Source organism: Strigops habroptila, chromosome 9 (genome assembly GCF_004027225.2).
Source record: "Strigops habroptila isolate Jane chromosome 9, bStrHab1.2.pri, whole genome shotgun sequence".
Classification (NCBI taxonomy): Eukaryota; Metazoa; Chordata; class Aves; order Psittaciformes; family Psittacidae; genus Strigops; species Strigops habroptila.
The window spans coordinates 6,058,967-6,079,328 of NC_044285.2; the positions used below are offsets into that span (position 1 = coordinate 6,058,967).

The window sequence follows — 20,362 nt, forward strand, 5'->3', positions numbered from 1 at the left end:
ATAATTTTATGACTAACCCCACCTTACTTACACAGTGTTCAGGCATCTACAAAAAAATGCTTAAACTGTATTACTACATAATTAAAGCTGCACGATCCTCCCCCCATTTATACTGATATATGATTAATAACAGCATCATTATATTCCATATAAAAGTATTACGCTTTAATGGCATTACGTGCATTCACAAGGCAGTGACAAATTTTGCCCAAATAGAAAGGGGTGCTAGAATAGATATGTCAGCTTAACACTGTCTCCAGAAGTCAGCCCCAGTATCTGTGCTGACATGTGCACATGGACAAACTGAAATTATTTTTTCCCCCCTCACAGCATCACTGAGAAGCAAAAGCAATTTTCTGAACCTCACAGAGAGAGAAACAAAGGCATGGTCAGGCCTTCTTGCTGTGAAAGTACAAGATTAATCTGCTTTACGGAGTGAAGTAAGAGACAATCAGATTTACAGAGAGGGAGAAAAGAGATAAATGCCATCCCTACTACATTTGACTGGAGGAGATGCAGAGATGCCTGTGTTGGAGAAGCACTCGATACCCTGCACAAGTTCAGCAGAAACATAGCTGAATTTGCTCTCATGGCTTTCACTTAGGCTTTTTCCTCTTTAAACAAAAACTTGACAAGGCAGCCGCAGGCTTCCTTGGAAGCATTGCAACACATGGCAATAACTGAAATTATGAGGCTAAACACATTTGCACAAAACATTATGAAACACACTGGTGGGACTCATTTAAACAACTCATCTCCTGCCAGTGCTCTCTGCTTTGCTCGCCTACATGCATAGAAACACGCTGAAGTGAACGCATTGTAAATAAAGGCAGGGCAGAGCTCAGCATCCCCTTCCCAAGGCTCTTACTGCTTCCTATTCCCTTCCTGTTATTCTCTACCTGTCTCATTTTGACAACCCACTGCTGTTTTTATTTTGGTTACTTTGAGATTTTGTTTCCTAGCAGTGGACTTATTCCTGTAGGTTCTTCCAGTTACTTTCCCCAAGTTGAATGTTTCTTCCAGTTGCATTCCCTCGGCTGCTAAATAGAAACAACTATTCAGCAAGGATGGTGCAGGGCACGATATTGTGTATCTGAGACCACTTGCATTGAACCCAGAATAGCAGAGGATGACTCCAGCTACCTAGCAGCTCCCACGCTGGAGGAACATAGAGGTGATATTTACTGCATAGGGAGCAGCGGGTTGCCTGAACTGAGGCCACAGAAAAAGCAAGCTCATCCCTGAACTGCCAAGGGGTTTGGCCACACTCCACCTTAATACCCACACTCCTGATGCAGGAGTAAATACTGTATTTAGAAACAAATTAATTCAAATGATGGTTATAGTACACAAACAACAATAATACACAATCTGTTCTAATCAAAACGTGAACACGGTCTGCAGGGCAAGTGCATTCTGACATCAGCCATACATAGAGTGGCACTTTTTGCACTTCCCCAGTTCAAGCAGAAAAACAACATCATCACCGTGACCAGAGATGTGTTCCTCAGACAGGTCTCTGGAAGATCAGGGCTGGGACTACCCTCCCTCCCCACTGCAGGCTTCATGGGTACGCCCGTGCCAACCATAACGTATTCACACACACAACTGTTCTTTCTTCCTACATCAATTTTTCCTCTACTTTTTCCACTCTGCGCATCATCAATAGAAACACATAATTTTAAAGAAATTCCCCGTAGCTTGTGAAAAGTGTGTTCTCTGTATCCACATGTTGTTCACATACTCCTTATCCTCCATGGGCCACAAGTTTTCCCTCTTCCTTCCACAGTCTCAGAAGTTTGGTGCCAACCATATCACCAAATATTCTCTAAGCAACCAGAGGGGAAAGCATACTTTGCCAAATTCTTGGTCTAAGTTTGGCCTCTCTATTCTTTCCCTGCATCAATGGCACATTGTACCAAAAATCTGCAAGCAGTAATCAAAGAGAAACATTTCCTGTTATTAATCTTAACTTTGTTGTTTTAAATTTAATTGAACGACTTCTTGTTCTTATGTAAGGAAAGGAAAAGTTCTTTCCAGCCTATCTTCTTCAGCCTTCTCTTTAATATGCTGCTACATCTCAAACGCTCAGAAGAATCCATATAGTTTAATATCTTCTTTCAGTGAGACCACCTCTGATTGCACCTGTCATTTTTATTATATGTTTTTCTTTTGCTGTTTCCTCCTCTTTTGGGGGCAATAAAGGCAAGAAGGAAAGCATTAGTGACAGAAAAGGTGGTCACAGCTCACATCTGACTGACACAACAAGTATTTCTAGCATTTTATCCTCCTTTAAGGATATTCTAATTATGGCCCTTGGGATTTTTTTAATGTGCTTTGGTTTCTGTCACTGTAAGTCTCTACGCGCTCCCTTAAGCTGTTATAATATTAAGAGCTAAATGATTTTTTTTTTAGATGTTATAACAGGTGGCTATGAGAGATATTTCAAACACCACTGAAAGCCTAGAGAAATCATTCTGCAATGCTACTCCACTTACTGTCTTGTCAGGAAGCCAGAAAAGCCACAAGTGAGAAATACTACAAGACACTCTGAAAACATTATGAAAGTACCCAGTGTAACTAAACTAGCAAACAAAACTAAATTGATTTACATACTGGAAATTATGGAATATGCTTTCTTCCCTAAGTAACCATTCCCTGCACACCCAGCAGTGCACGATGCTCACTGATGCACCTTGAAACTCTCCTTGTTTTTAAGAAGCATCCTCAAAACCAGTGAGAAGATAAAAATGCAACTGAGAATAACACCACCTCTACTACAATTTTCATAAGTCTTGTAACTGTTGTTACTCAATTTGCTTATCTAATTAAGGTGAAAACATTGGGTCAGTTCACATGCCACCCATCTTTGTAATGCCTGATTCAGTCAGTATGTTTTCAGCTGCAACTAAAGAGTAGCCAACATTTAAACCCATTGTGGCTGAAAACACTAACAGGCATTAGAGGCTGTTAGGAAAATGCTCCTCACTTGCATGCATCAGCACAGGTTCAAACTGGAAGGAACTAATGAAACTCCTCCATTGCAAAACCTCTGTTGATTCTGGCTGCTCTGGCATAGGATATTCACCCCAATCTCTGCTCGCCTGGCACAGATTCACTTAAGCTGAAAACCTAACACATGAAATATTATACAAGCCATGAGCAAGGCTAATTACACTTCTGCTATGCATCACAGTATTTGGTTATTGAAAATTCTAATAAAGAGTATAAGCCTTTTGATTTAAAATTTCTGAATTCAGTGTGCTGAAGAACACTGACATCAAGGAGATAAGGGAGTGGGGAGAAAGGAGTGGGATCCTCTTTTTGCACCCTTCTTTCGACTTTTGGCTATAAATTCCATCGTCTGGCTCTAGGAGCCATAAATCAAATCATTCCTCATATCAGGATAATAGCTCTCAGCTGATTAACAACTGTATGTGCTGGGTGGTTATTTCTGTAACTAAACTCCACAGGTTTTTCTCATCACTGTGTATAGAACACAGTCAAATACATTACTAATGAGTATAATTACTTTAGAAAAGGAAACATACACTTCCTTATTTGCAATGGCTTATGATATCTGGAAATACAGTACCTTTATGATAAGCATCAACAGCCATAGAGATAAGACAATATCACCCAAATAAAGTAACCCTTTGTTCAGAGTTACTGGTTTATCCTGGAGGATTCCAAACCCAGCACAACAACACTCATATATGATATTTAAAGCATTTAGAAGAAAAGAGAATACTTTACCAGGGGCAGGATGTCCCTTGGATTATCAGCACCTTCATGTGTTGCAGAAGAAAGTTCAAAACGAAAGGCTGACCTAGGTGGGCCTGAAGCCACTCCTCTCTAGGTCTGATCACAGAAGCTAACAAGGACACTGAATTAGATACATACATCACAATATTGAGAAACTGAGAGAGCCTTTTCTTCCTGCAGCTGAGAGTCTTACAGCATATGGTAAATACCTGAACTTGAATTTGATAAGGCACCAGAAAAAGTCTAATTTCAATCTGATGCCGCATAAGCTAATTACCCTGGGGAAATCAGCGTTACAATTATTTTTAGTACTAACAAGCATCAAAGGGAGCACACTGCTGAAGTGTAGCTAACGTCTTCATTGCATTGGTAACTTGCTGCAAAAGCAGGGTCATGTCTTGGCCAGCTTCCACATCTTGCCATTGTGTGAGCTTAAGCTTCCCTACAGGGCTTCAAATGATGCCAGTAAGTTGATACAGATCCTGCTCTTATGCTGCCCTATTGTTACAGACTCATTTGCAAACTGTAGTAGGATGCTAAACTTAAAGTAAAAACCTGACCTGTTGCTGTCAGCCAAATTAGTACAACTGCTTCATAACAGACAATTTTATATGCTTCAATTGAAATAAGATGGCCAAAATAAACTAGCCTGACTTCCTTGATGTAAGCTGAAAGAAATCTACAGCCCTTGCAGAAGATTATTAATACTATCTAGAATAAATACAAAGCTTAAGAAAAGCATACTTCTTACATGTAGATGATACAGGCACCTTAAGAAAGACTGTTGTTTTGTTGGAGTTTTTTGGGTTTTGGGTTTGTAGTTTTGGGGCAGGGAGGTGGTTAACAGATCCTTTGGTTATTACCCTTCAGACTTTTAGATCCTGTGCTTGGCTTTTTGACTCAGATGTGATGAGCCCCATCTTTCACAAACACACGAAATGAGCACATCTTCATTTATTACACAAGAGAGGAACAGAGATGATCGAACTCCTTAGAGACTCTTTTGCACAATCTGGAGAGCTTTTATCTCAAGGTTTATGAGCAGACAGTAACTGTGAGAAGTAACAGAACGATCAGCTGCTACAAGCATCTTAAAATAGGATTTGATAGCAAAAGTTACTGAAAAAAAACCCTGCACCTGCCTCCAGCTTATAAAAGTGTTGCTTTTGTTTTGTTTCTGTCCATTCTAAAACAAAAGAAAAATGATGAGTATGGGGGAAATGAAGGAGGAAGTGTTTGGGTATGTATTTACAAAAATATTTCACAAGTTTCTTCCACTCTTTCAGCTTCTTTCAAAATACTGTAGCTTGTAATCATACCTCTGCAAGCCAGAAAGCCCCTTCAATCTTTTCAATCTAATTCATGGGATTGTACCAAGCTGGTACAATCAAATACGATCTTCACACATCTGCTGAACAACAGACCTCTCTGGGGACACCCAGATCTGCACAAAGATCTGCTTCCTGTAGCCCTGTACCACAGGAGATGATGTGCACGTCAAACTGAACTCTAACAAAGATCCTGAAGCGACAGATCATGCCCCTGGAAGGCAGTGTGTCACATGCTGAGATCATGCCAGCAGTAGGGATATTTCTTCACCATTGGCTATATTTGTTTTAAAACTTGCCTTAGTGTTCCCAGTCACTTCAGGTGATCCCTGGGAAAGGTGGTACCTAGAGCAGAAACCTCCAGGAGCAAGGGAAGAGGGAAAGCTGATGAACAGAAAGGGGAAGGAGAATTGTAGGTACAAGCAGAGTAAGAGTGAGGTAAGGAAAGCTCTAAAATAAATAGAGAAATGTAAGATTTATCAGGGCTCACATGAGAAGCAACACAAGATTGGGAGAAATGGGGACCAATGTGTTGAAGGAGCTGGTGCTCATCCGGAGAAGCTCCAGTGGGAATCCAGCCCTGCAACCTCCTTCCTCCTCACTCTCTCCTTCTAGCCTGTGTTCATCTCTTTTATAACAAAAGGTATATTTTTATAACAAGAGGTGCACAGAAATAGACCATCCCTTTTCATAACTCTCAGGGAAAACAAACCTAGGAAGGAAATTGGAGACTCATTTCCACTGGAGGCCAAATCAGCCAGTGCCTTTTACTAGCACTTAAGTCACATATTTAAATAAAAGAAGTTAATGTTTATATGCAAATTACTTGAGTGTGTGACAGCAATGTTCCCTAAATAACTACTATTACTATCACACTACTTATCAAAACTCAGTGGCTATATAGGAAAGATCTATTAAAAGCTCTGCATGGTTCTTTATTTAACAACAATTTACCAAAGCGGCCTAAACAGAACACTTTTGACCCGCAGATATGGCCTGATGCTAACTTGAACAGGACAAAAGCCTGTGCCAAGCAGGCTGATGTAGTTTGCCCTCTCTCCTTCCTTACTACAGCGTGCTCCTCTTCCCAACAGCAACATGGCACGTGCCAGGGCCAGAGATCACATTTAAAGTTGGATACACAGGAGAGTTGAGATTACTCTGAATCTGTATTGACCTGTGTGATTAAATGTCCTTTCACATTTCACATCTCCACACAGTTTGGGTATATCTGTAGATAAAATGACCCGATGCTTTTACAGTCTCCTGATTCATAAAGGCAGGAGGCTGAAGATAACTGCCCTTAAAGAAAATAGAGGTTTGGTGTGTTGTAGCCTATCACTGAATGAGGGAATTGCACCAGTAATAATCCTCATTTTCTGCAAGAACAACAAGTTACCTTACAGAAAATCACTGCACCTGGATATCTGGGATTGTGCATTGCCACTGAGAAAGCTGAAAGGGAAACTGGAAAATCCACATACGAATAAAGCCCTTTGGAAGCTCTTGGTGTAGCCAAATGTTTGAGGGTTTCAGTGCCATCTCCTGCATTATCACACAATCATCAGCACAAGTAACTTGCACCCAGTTAACAGCACAGAGACCACAACCACAAGTGAAATGGAAAGCCTGTGAGAAGCACGGGGGAGTTTAATTGAAGAATAAAACAAATATTTAGCATTCAAAGCAGTCATCAGATCCTCAGCCTCAGAAGACACTTATTCATAGCCACAATGAATCTGTGTCTGACCTCCAGGCTATAAGTGGTAAACAAGTGTTTATTTGTGGGGAGACAAAAACCCCTCCTTGTCACTGGTCTGTAGGGATATATTGCCTTGCCTAGGGATGTATTGCTGGAAGACACACAGTATTTCTTAAATCTCCAAGAAATGGACTATATGCAGAACTATTGCATACTTATACCCATGTTATACCCATGTTACAAGCACAATAACTTAAGGACAAAGCTTCCCCATGTAATTCTTTTTCAAAATACATGAACATTTTAGTGGGTTTCATGGATCCTCAGCTACTCTAAATCCAGTTACAAAGGATCCTGAGATAAGACACTCAGAAAAATACTGAAGCAGGCACAGATAGTTACTAGGGAACAACTCCTGAAAATAAAGATCTTTAAAAGCCATGTTTTCGTACTGGCTAAAAGGCAATAACGGTATGGTATATGTACTACAAAAGGAGGTGTGGGGGAGGGAGGAAGGCAATTTTAGAAGAAATTTTAACCATCACTAATAAGCTAATCTTTTACAGATGACAGTAGTTTAGATAATAAGACCAAGCCATAAGTTATATGGCTAACTTCATAAAGTTAAGCAGCAAAACACCTAGTTCAATAATAAACAACGTCGAAAAGATACATACAAACTAGTCACTAATACCAAGACAGCATCTCTTGCTTAAGTCTTCTGGGTAAAAAAAATATCCCAAAACTTCCATTAGCAAGATTGTCCACACAGAAAAGCAACCAAACGCACCAATACACCTTTCTCCTGCACTAAAGGAGCTTCATCCTCCTTATTCATAGCTGTGATTCTGGTGAATAAATTTAATCCTGGACAGTAACTTAGTAACTTTAAATATGAAGAAGCCAATGCGTGCAACTAAAACCAGTCACACTGCTGCCCTGAAGTCATGACAGTAAAATGTTCCACACAAAAATGGCAGCATAAACCTAAAGACTCCTTTAAGCTTCTTTTTTCCCCCCAATTGGAAAGACTGAAATTTACGCCAGCACACACCTCTAAATGCCAGTCATTTCTCACAGTAAAGAACCAGCTTTGAGGTTCATCTTTTCATACACCATTTGAATTTTCATCCTCCTGGCACTAGAAATACCTTGTCTCTGGGTTCTGTTAGAGCATTAATTTCCCATTGAGAAGAGCAGATAAAGCTGGTAAACTGAACTCATGCTCACTGGCAATTACACTTTGGCACTTCCTAAGTTTTAACACTGGGGGTTTGGTTTGCTAAAGCTGAAGCCTCTAAATACTGACATCATTTAAAGAAAGCCACAAACTATGATTCCAGTAACTAATTTGAATTAAATGTTCAAAAATTAAAATACAAGAATTTGCTATAATCTGATGCAGAGATGAATATTAAGTGACCTGTTCAGGATTTTACCTGCAGAAGTTCAGAGAACCTCAACTCTACTAAAGCCTGGTTTTGATAATTCTGGTGCATTCCTGGAAGTGATCTAATCAGAAAAGCTCCCCAAACCAGAACTACTGGCACGGCTGAGTTAGTTCGATGCCTCTTACTTGTGCTTGATCAAGTCATCTAAAATTCACTTTCATTTCTTCTAAGATATTTTATTTATACGACAAACCTGCTCTGTTGCTTTCATTTTGCACACCTTTGTCCTCACTGTAGTTACAGGCAGCTTTTATGCAGGAATCATGCTCACTGGCATTACACTGGTATTCTAGTCACTTATCTCATGGAAAATTTTCTCCAGTGTATTCTGCTTCTAACTCAGAATTTTCCAAAATATTCTGTGCTCTCTTGGCCCCAGTAAGGGCTTCTTCGATATAATATTGTTCTGACTGCATGCCCTGTCAGTGATCAGGTCCTACAGACATGGACCTTTGATTTCATCCAGTATGAGCATTATCACATTGCATAAAACAGTTGCTGGAGCTGTTGCCCCAGAGTCAGGGCTAAGGGGAGTTATCACTCAGCAGTGCTTGATCCCAATGCCTGCCTCACTTCATCACCTGCAGCACAACACATCACTCATTCAAACCCCCCTTAATGCATTTTGGGAGAAGAGGGAAGAAGGAAACACCTCACGCTTTGAGGAACACTGTTATGGACCAGTGATGCCTGGCATGCATCCTTAGGAGCATTATTCGTTCCCACTGTACACCATCAAATGATGGGGTGTTTACCTTTTGTGTTGAGGTTTGGGCATCTCATGCCAACAGATAAGTATTCAAAATAGAATTCAAGAGACTCTCCATTTAGAGCCTGAGTTTACTGGATTTTATTCAACCTCAGTTGCATCAAACCGAAGAACACACACCCTAGGTCCAAACAGAGCTAGTGGCAGTCTCATGCTACACCCAGGTGGTGGACCCAAGATGTTGACATCTGTCCAAATCTAAATCAAACTCGTTTATTGGGGAAAACTGCACACACATTACAGAGTCCTCAAAAACCACTGTAGCCCTGGTTCATCCAGGGTAAATCTGCCATAGGTAGGGTGGGGTAAAGTTTGGTAAACTTTAAATACATTCCGTTAAGCATATCTACATCTTCCTACTCATGCTGCTCAAACACAGTGGCTGCTCATTTGTGCACTGTCCCCCACAATGGTTTGTTGGGGTTTTTTTAATTCTCCTTTCATGCACACAAAGCTCCAGGCAAGACAGTTTAGAACAGCTCAAACTGACCACTACACTTGTCATTATCATGCCCCATTCACATATTCTCAAATGTTAATGCCTAAATTATGACAACTTAGCCCATAATTAACAAACAAAAGGCAGAGTTTATTAATCATGGATGTTTAGTTCTGGTGAATACTAACTAAAAGGCATTTTAATTCAGCTATCATCGTTGCCCAAGGAAGTTGTGAATGCTCCATCCCTGGCATAGCTCAAGGCCAGACTGGACGGAGTCTTGGGTGACATGGTTTAGTGTTTGGTGTCCCTACCAATGGCAGGGAGGTTGGAACTAGATGATCTCAAGGTCCTTTCCAACCCTAACTATTCTTTGATTCTATAATTACACAATCTCCTGGTTTGGTTCGGTTCATAGATTAAAATCACAGAACTCAAACCAAAACTTTTGCAACAGACGTCACTAAAAGCCTTTAAAGATGCAGTAATGTTTAGTAATGATTTTTAACGGATTGAAGAGACACCTGCATTCCAGCTACCTGCATCTAGCAGATATGGGCAAAAGTCACTAATTTGACAAGTGTCCTGATACAAATTGCTTGCAGCCAGCTAAATAGGTTTGGAGGTTTTCTGATCTGAACAACTTTTATGCCTAAGTAGATGAATGCTTGACCTTCTTCAGCTTTTATTTGCTCAGTATTAAAGGTTCGACAGTATTATTTAGCAAAAAATCTATGAGGTAACCAGGGTTCTGTAATTGATTTTAGAACCAGAAAACTTCCTGAACTGGAGGAAACAGGCTGCATTTCAAAACACAAATGTCTTTCCCTAGCTTGTAATGAGATTTGTGTCCTTAATTATAGTTTTACAAACTGGAACAAAATTCAGTCACTTCTACATTAAAAAAAGCTACTATCACCATTACCACTATCTGAATTTGAGTGGGGAACACATATTCTGAATTAACTACAAGCAATCCCAAATATCAGAACTTCTACAGAAGCCACTAGAATATGTAACTGGAATTAGATGTTTGCATTCAAACAGAAAAACAAGACAAAACAAAACTCTACAGTTAATTGTTTCCAAGTACAAGAAACTGGGAACAAAGCCTGCTATTGAATGAGCATTAATTATTTGCCATTTGGTTCTGCAGATGTTTCCCATGAGGGAAGACAGCAAAAAACATTCCACTTGAAACGCAGGGAAGCAGCGACAAGGAGCTGAGTTATGTTACTGCATTCATTTGGATATTTTTGTTCTAAATTGTCAAAAACATCAGGTTTAATAGGATTTTACTTTAAGGGGAACTTGTATCCAACAAAATTTCAAAGAACTGAGCTCCATAATCCCTTCTCACTTAAACCCAAATGCTTTAAAAATAATTCACAGCCATGATAATATGATCTAAGAGAGTCTACCCCATCCTTGCTGACAGCTCCAGATCATTGCCACCTCCACATCAATGGCAACAAAGACAAATATATTAGTATGGCCATCTCATTTGCAGCCATCTACATTAAGAGATTATCAAAAAATGTAGATTATATACACTCTGTCCTGGCTAGAACTTACTTCTAAAGCAGGTCTTATCTATTTAGTAACAAAGAAAGCACACACACACAAATCCTGAAAAGACAGAGCTGCTTCTGCATTTTAATTTATGGCATCACATGAAGCTGGAAATCTTTCAGTTCCAAATTAGCTCTTATCACTCATCTTAAAGAGAGCAAAGCCATACAATTCCAAGAATTTTGGAAACAATGAAGTCTGACCAAACCTAAAGTTTCCAGTAAAGCAAAATTTACTTTTGCAAATGTAGTTCCTAGGAGTAGGCAACAGGAAGAAGTGTCAAGGGTACAAGTACTTTCCAGAAAGGAAGGATATGAATAAGATATCCCTTTCTTTTTTCCCCCATCCCAAAAGGCAAACAAAACAAAGATCTCAAAACCCACACTGCTTGTATTTTAGCAAGTTGTTTTTGTGGGAAAGTGAAAACAAGCTAGCGAAGGAGCATCTGTGTAAATACGTAAGAAACAGGCATCCACCACGGCAGGCAGAAAAGTCACCCTGTGGATCACTTAGCTCCAACTCTCAACATACACTAACCAGAAACCAGAGGCAAGCAACCAAGCTAACTAGTTTTAGCTAAGGACCACCAGTAAATGTTACCCAGAGGCTCTCATGTGCATCTCATGTGTCCTACATACCCACATGAGGGTCCTCTTTGGTGGAATGGAGGGCTGGACACCTACACAACCAAAGTGGAAACGTTCCAGCTCCAATCGCACAAGCAGCTCTGAAGACTCCCAGCTCAAGGGTCTGTTTTCCTTACACAAGCAGCAGCTGAAGTCAATGGGAAAGCACAGATACACACGATTCGTCACCATCAGACCTCATGCAGGTTTGACAGGAGGTGGTGTAAGCATCAAAAACAAAGGTTAAAGCAATGCCTAGAGGTCCGCAGATTGCTTATGTGAAGCTAACAAAAACCCACAAACCTCCTTAAAAAAAAACCAGTATACATTTAAGAAAATAGAAATCAAACCCAAAATCTTAACATCCTCCAGATTTTCACACAATAATCCAATTATTTCACCAGTGATAAAAGCTCTGCAGCAGCTGTGTAGCCTTGCAAAATGTCAGCTCAATCTGTGTTCTTAACAGATGGTTACAAATAGGCAGTTAATCAAAACTTAAGGAAACACAGCACTGAGCACATTATTTACTGCAGGTTTTCCCTTAAGTGTGAAAATTGAAGTTATGTCTAACATTGGCCTGCTTGGAACCATTCTGGACAAAGTAGTAGTCATCTCAGAAAAACTCATCCAAATTTTCATCACATATAGCATGTGATTGGACTACATCACTCCAAATAGCGATTTAGGCCATTAAGCTGCCTCTAACTCTGACCAAAAGCAGATGCTAGAAGAAAAGAATATAAAGTTGGGAAATTACCATGATTCTGCTTGCAAAATAATCTCCTAGTTTCCAGGAATCTGTGATTTATGGACCACTTCACTAGAAACTGTACCTGCATCTTCATGATTAACAGTCCTAGCATACCTTTTCTGTATTAATTTGCCTAACAACTTTTAAAATTCATTTGTATCTTAAGCAACAGAAAGATACTACAGTAGTGAGTTCCATAGATAAATTATGCTTCTGTGAAATAGTACCTCCTTTTACTGATAAGTACCTCATAAAAAAATCTTTTACTTTTGCTCATTCATTCTCACCTCTTTAAAATTTGGAGTTATTTGAAATTATGAATAATGGTTCTGTGTTTAGTCTGTATCACTCAGATTTTACCCATTTCTGCCTTATCCTCTCTAATGATCCCTCTTAATTGAGAATCACAGATCATTCAAGGACCCTGGTTAACGTTATACCATCCAAACAACTTACCTGTCACACAAAGCAGGCATACAAGATTTTTTTTTTTTTTTTTTTTTTTTTTTTGGGGGGGGTGTCTGAGATAATTAAATTGTCTGAATACATCCATAGTGCCTTACTATTTCCAAGATACCCAAGATCCAGGGAAGATGGAGGACATCTAACAGAAAGTCTCCATTAACAAGGCTTCCTTATTACCAATCCCTAAATTGGACCAAAACCTCCTGCCCACACAGCAATCAACCCACTCTGTGGCAATACTGGTGAACCTGTAGTTGCACCCAAAATAATTTCAAGCAAGAAATTGCCAAGCATATGATAAGGTGATCAATCATTTGATCAAACACAGGACACTCATTCCAGTTTCTCTTATCATTCCCAGTCTTCATTAGGACCCTCACACGGAAGGCAATGGGGAGTTAATCCTTATCAACGGAATACAGAAAGAAAGCCTTGAGACACAAAACACCTACATATGAATATTCACTCTGCTTCTATGATTTGATTTTATAGAATCGACAGCTTAAAAATAGAGGTGCACTCAGGTACAGCTGTTATGCCAATACTCAATTTGAAATCAAAGTTCAAGGCACTCAGGCTTCTGACATCCTCACAATCCTGCAAGGACCAATTTAGTCTTCAGAAACAGCCCCCTGGGACCGAGGGAACATCTCACTGCTTAACTCTGGTAGGAACGGTTTGAGGAAAAATGTTCCTTTTGCTTATAAACAAGCTTCTATGCAAGTGTGTTATCTAATAAATACAACTGGAAGTAAAATGGGAATGTGGGATGGGTGCCAACGTAAATCCTTCAAATCTGAGGAAATCGGGAGCAATTTTCCAGTCAAGGATGGAAAAGGCGTGGAGGAAATGCAGAGCATATTTAGCATGCTTTGCTCTCCCCTGCTAAGGTAAAGCTTCCCTCTCTCCCATGCCAGCAGGCTGCTGCCCAGGCAGAGGAACCACAACCATCATGGAGATGATGAGAGACCCCATCCCTCTGTACCTTGAAGGACTGAAGTTCAAAGCCCAGTCCTTAAATTAGTTCATGGTATAGAAGTGATCAAAACAGATAAAATCTGAGGTTCTCCTAATAAAGTGACAGCACAAGCTGTTGCCGATGTCCCGCATGAAGTTCACAGTCAGTGGTGAAGGCCTCATGGCAACCTTCAGCTATCAATAAGAAATCAGTTTTAGAGATGGGAAGGGCAAACCAGCACAATGGTGAACTTCATGCCAAACCTACCCTAGCCGCACACGCAGCCCAATACCAGTGTCCTGACAGGCAGCCCCAAATCCCAGTGAACTTCAGCATTCAAAGCACAACTACTATTCTCCTCAGGAGCATTTCTTGCCTGAGCAGGTATATTTTCGAATAATTATCAGTTCAAGTAAGAGGAATTTCATCAGTGCAGTTAGTTGGAAAGCTGCTGCTTATATTATTAAATGCAAAAGCCACTGGAAAAAACCAACTTGCAGTGAAGTTGAGCCAGTTATGGTAGAATTACCCCAAGGACATGATAAGCAACACTTCCAGTCCTCTTTTACTGTCTTGTGCACTGGCCTTGCACTGACTGTCAATGACAGCTGTACCACTCTTCCTGCCCTTGTTTCTTAACCAACACCTTGAATACACACAACTACAAACTATTCTGTAGCTTCTCCAATATAATCAAAGTTAAAAACTTCTTAACAACACAAAATTTATCAGCCTTACGGGGGGGAAAAAAAAAAAAAATGAAGTGCCAAACATATTACATAAAACTAATTCATTTCCTCTCTGCACCTTTTTCTTGTTCTTCGCACATCGACTGCAAAATGAAACTACACCTACTGAATCATCTTCAGACTTCATCATATTAAAGTCTATTTGCTTTACGATATGCTATTTTGTGATGGTATTGAACAGCCGCAAGATAGCAAACAAGATTATTACTCAAATACATCCGTTCATCCTGACAGATAGATATACCCACTGAACAGTATCATCAGCTTAGAATGAATCGAAAATCACTGCAAAATACATGACAAGTTCTACAGGTTAACCATGGAAAATTAATACAAAAATATCCAGGTGATAATTTCTATTTTCTTAATGCCACGTTGTAGTAATTCACCTTTAAGTGTGCTTTGAACAACTGTCTGTCATAAAACTGGGAGCACCAACCGGTTTTCTGACAGTTGCATAGCTGTGCTATGAGAACATCACTGAAAAATTACACTTTTTCTCATTACAAGCACATGAACAGATCTTTTTTTAAGGAATTATACTTTACATCTTCAATTTCCCTCAAAGGTCCTCTTAAAGCAACTTTGCTGCATTGTTGCGCTTGTGTGAATGTTTCTTCTTTGTTGTTTGTTTTCATTTTAGGAATCGTTTTATTAAGTAGCTTATTTCTTTAACTAACGCCGACAACCAACCAAATCAATTTCAGTAAGCAAGTACACTCAGGGATGAATCAGTTCAGTGAAAGCTGGCTGGGAAAGGAGAGGATAATTTTCTCACATAAACAACAACAGAAATATTCACACAAGGTCCAAGCATCCCATGCAGCATCACTAAAGCGATACACAGTGGAGCAAAGCGCAAATTAACTGCGAGCTTCCCACTATGAAGTTAGTTCTCTTGGATAGCTGGGGAAGTATGAACAAGGACAGCAAGTTAGCTGGCACGAAATGGGCAAAATCCGCTACGCCTCCAGAAAAAAGAAAAAAAAAATAGGAAAAAGCCCAAACACAAACTTTCTCCAAGTAATAAGTGATAGTACAAGAGGTAACAGCCTCATGCTGTGCCAGGGATATTAGGTTTAGATTGGATATTAGGAAAAATTTCTTCACTGAAAGGGTGGTTGGGCATTGGAACAGGCTGCCCAGGGAAGTGGTGGGGTCACCATCCCTGGAAGTGTTCAAAAGCCGTGCAGATGAGGCCCTCAGTGACATGGTTTACTCGTGGACTTGGCAGTGCTGGGGTTAGGTTGGACTTGATGATTTTAAAGGTCTTTTTCAACCTACTTGATTCTATGAATCTACGAAAAAACTCACCACCACCACCCCAAAAATAAATAAAAAAGAAAAACCGTAGAAAACATTAACGTAGATAAACAAATAAATAACCCCCCACTCCTACATCTAGCTGTGGGGTCTTTCTTCCGAGTGTGGATGCACGCAGTACCCAAAGCAGGACGCGCCAAGCACCAGAGCCGCCCGTAGCCGGTGCCAGGCAGCAGCGAGCACCGCGGCAGCCTCCCCCCTCCTCCAGCCCGATGGGGTCGCTCACCCACCCCCGGGGCAGCGGGGTTACCTGTGTGCCGGGCAGACCGGCGGGCATCCCGCAGCCGCCCATCTCCGCTCGGCTCGGCTCTACGCGCCCCTATGAACGCGGTCCCGGGGCGGGCACGTGCTGGTGTCGCTGTCACCGCCGCCACCCCCGGGGCGGTCCCGCTGCCAGCACCTCCCTGCGCGCTTCCCGCCCCGGAACCTCCTGGACTTACCGCATCCCGCCCACCCCCCACGAGCATCCCAGTGCATTTCCCCCCTTAGGACACCGCTCATCCCCCTTGGACCACCCTATGACACCTCCGAGGACCACTTCCCTCGGAGCACCCCCACCAGACCCCGGAAGCATCCCCGCTCCAGCCTTCACCCTTCCCCGCCTCTCCCTCCAGTATTTCCCCGGCCAAATGCAAAAGCCCGAGAGTTTTGTCTCAAAGCCATAGGGAAGGTGGTGGCGGAGGGCAGGGGGGCTGGCAGGGCTCTCCTGGGTGAGGGTGGAGCTGGAAAGTACATAATGACTGCGGGCAAAGGGAGATAAAGTGAGCAGCAGGTCTGCCACGTAAAGGCTTTTCCTTGGCTGCGTGTCCAGGTGCCTAAGAAGGGGGCCAAGAATCACAGCTGTGCGTCCCAGGCAGGGAAACTGAGGCAGGACCAGGCAAGATGATTTGCTTACCTGGCACATCTGCAGCTGAAACAAGGTCCCACACGTGAAGGGCAAATGCTGGCCAGCAGCTCCTGCAACCCCAGCTTGTTTCTGGAGAACTCTGGCTCTCATGCTCCACCACACACCTTCTTGGTGCACGTCACTGCTCCTGCCTGTGATGTTCAACCTCGGTTGAGTGTGGTATCACTGCATGAGGTGCAGAGCAATGAGAGAAGAAGAAATAAAGAGCTTAGTGATGGAATTTCTTTCCATACCTATCATCCTGATCAACAGAAATTGCATGTTGTCCAAGAGCCTAGCTGACGTAGTGGCAATTACCTCCTGTCATCTACTGAAACTTGGTGATGCAATAGTGTTATGCCATTGCAAAACAAAAGTTGTCATGCACATGTGGGAAGGGTTTGTCACAGTGCAAAGAATCAACCATTGAATAAGAACGTGGGGAAAGCATTATAAAAACCATTACTCCATTTTTTTTCAACCAAATTTGGAGAGAGAGAATTCATATACATGCAGATCCTCACAAGGATCCACAAGATCAGGAGCAAGGAGCTACAGAGCAGTAAGATTATTGCTTTGGGCACATGAGCAATTTTACAGGATCAAGTTAAAAAAATAGCAGAGCTTTATTTTGCCTCCTGACTTAAATATCACATTTGAATGGTCAGATCCTAATGTTCCAGCACAGCCTCAACAACATCATCAGTTACTGTGGTCCATATTACATCAAGAAGTATGCAGCAACGCCTAAAGTGCATATAACTTCCCAAAGCTTTGCTAAATGCTGTTTTACTTAGCGGTTTTAGTTAGCTCTTGCAATGAAGAAATTAAGGGGAAGTTGGTGGAGAACAGGAAACTAATCACCCACCTAAAGTGAAAGCAGAGAAGAAAAAACTAGTGCTGCTAGTATTGTTGCCATCCTTTCATCTAAACCAAGAAAGGTATCAGATTCAGATAATTAGGTAAAGTTTGAAACGAGAACAACATAGTCTTTAAAATACTTTTCTGTTAGTTCTGTGATCCCACAAAATGTGTATCAAAAATAATTTTGTGCATGTCTTGTCAAAGACTACCGCCAAGAGAGGAAAAAAACTGTAAACATGCCCAAGGGCAATCTAATAAAGAAGGCTGATAGGTTTTGGAGTAGCAAGAAAAGCAGCTTGTGTGTGTGTCTGCCAAAATGAAATGTAACAGTGCTCCTTGGATGCAACAGGAAGAAGACAGAGAGACAAAAATTAAATTCTTGTACCCAATATGCAGCTAAATGAGAAGAGCTTGCTGTGAGTTAGTGGCAATAGAAAGATAAATCAGTTAACCGTTACGTGACTGCCCAAACATGGGGTCTTGAAAAGATTAGCCTGAGAAATTTTCTTCTCTTGGAAATCATCATGTAACTGTATTAAATTCTGACTAAATATGAAGGTGTCTTTGGTGATAACTGCTGCAGCTGCCTTGGAACATGCCAGTTATGGGGACTACATGTGGCCCTTGTCTTTGTCCCATCAGGACCAGGTCACTGCTTATATTTGTCCTTCAACAGCTCATTTAGAAAAGGTGGGAGACCAGCACACATTCATTGTGGGAACATACTAGAACGATGGGACTAGAGTAAAAATATTATTGAGAAGGTGCTGACAGAGAAGAAAAAACCTTGTTCTATAACACTTTTGGTTCTGCTTGTTCACAGAGGACATGCCACCGCAGAAATACTCAGGGAGAGAAGTCACGCCAGGGTTCTCGTTCCTGTGAAGCCTGGTGGATGTGGTGACTCAGTACTATTCAGCCCCTGTAGACGCTTTCCTTGTTTGCTCTATTCAAGGTCCTCTTTCCTCTATTTGATACATTCATAGTAAGCTAAAACTTTTTTCCCAGAATACCCAACTATAGCAAATAAACAAGAAAACAGAACTATTGAGACCTTGTCCTGTATTTATATTTGAAACAATACAACTATTGACTGGTATTTGTGTTTAATCTTCATATTTTTAACAAATGCTAGTACTTATTTTACTTATTATAAGAGCCTTTAACAGTTTCTGTGGACAGTTTACTGCAGTATATGGGTATAGTACATCTGAAAAAAAGCTGCCATAATACTATAAAATGGAGAGATATCTCAATTATGTACTATGATCAGACCATTATGTACTATGTATCTCCAGAATGTACTATGGTCAGACCTCAAAACTAATGGCTTATTGGAGATATTTGTCAGCTAACTAAACATTCCCTGCTGTGTGCTGGCCTTTTTTCAGAAGTGAGCATCCCTCACACTTTCTAAAGTCAAATTGCAAAGAAAATCCTCACTGCAGGCATATAAGGGAAACGACGGGAGAAATCAGCCCAAATTTGGTGAGAGCCACTGTGAGGACAGTGGTGGGATGCTATTGGAGGCTACAGCATCCTGAATATCAAAGCTGTTTGCTACTTCATTGCTTACCAAGAAAGGAAAAGGAGGACAATACTGGGCAGATCCTGTGGGGAATAACTTGGCATCAGTGGCAGGTTGAGGGGGAGAGAGGAAGGGACGTGACACTTCGGAAAGTATCACCAAAACCCTACTGAAGGCAGCAAAATATCAATGTAAAGCATGAGGGGAGCCAATGTGAGGATATTTTAGGAATGTATCCACTGCACTCTGAAGCCATCAAGAGCCAAGATATCATACTGACATTAACTTACTAAGTACAGAACTTAAGGATAAATACTAATTAAATCCCACTGTAAAACACACCATCAAAAACCAAATGCACAGCTAAAATCATAGCAAAGACATTTTAACAGGAGAAATTCAAGCACATATATCTTAACAAGATTCCTTATTACCTTTCCAGGAATACTTACATGGAGTCACTGTACACCTTCCCTTCATGCACAGAAACATTTTTCTTCTAGATTTTATTAAGGATGGCATTATCAATTCCTTTGAGGGAAGAGAGAAATATATACTTGAGAACTACAGTTGGCATTATCAAATCCTACATAGCTTTTGTGTGAAAGTCTTGTTTTCTCATAGGGGAAAGAAAAGATCTCTTCTCAGCAAAGAAAAAATGCGACTTTTGTCTTTTACCCTCATTTTCCCCCCATAGTCTGACTGCTGAAAGAAAAAATGACTTAATCAGGCTTTATCAAAACCTGGCCAACATGGATTAATGTGAGGTTGCTTAAGACATTGCTTTTAGCTCCGCTGCTAATCACAGGTTCAGCTGCAAGCCTTCAGAGATGCAGCAAGTGAAGCATTAATATCCAGCCCACCTCTCTGCACAGTCTGTTTCAAGCAGCTCATCTTCAGAGTTATGAAGAAAAGACTTGAGGGTACAGTGGCACAAGGAGATCAAATCACAGAAGAAAACAGTCCTTCCATGTATGTTAATAAAACCCTTTCTCCTGACCCCGTGGGCAGTGTATGTAGTGAAACAAGCCTTTGGAGCTCAATAAAAATCATTTCAGTGATTCCTCCTCACAGCTCCTATCCCACCACCAGGAGCTTTGAAGATCTCTTCATTGTGCCTCTAAGCAATGCTGTTTGCACCCACCTATTCACCACCAACTTTACTGACTTGTTTACAGAAGTT

The 20,362-nt window shown here is 41.0% G+C and overlaps 1 protein-coding gene across 4 annotated transcripts in view; it reads right to left on the reverse strand.

The window, feature by feature from the left end:
* Nucleotides 1–16,872, reverse strand: part of MCTP2 (multiple C2 and transmembrane domain containing 2) — a 123,801-nt gene extending 106,929 nt beyond the window's left edge. For 2 of the 4 annotated variants that reach the window (XM_030498004.1, XM_030498003.1), the window contains exon 1: nt 16,152–16,209. In XM_030498004.1, coding sequence (XP_030353864.1) covers nt 16,152–16,193 — 42 coding nt within the window. In that variant the 5' untranslated portion in view covers nt 16,194–16,209. Of the gene's footprint in view, nt 1–16,151; nt 16,215–16,796 lie in introns of those variants that run through there. The other 2 variants (XM_030498007.1, XM_030498006.1) reach the window with 2 other exon arrangements.
* Between the last annotated feature and the right edge of the window lie 3,490 nt (nt 16,873–20,362).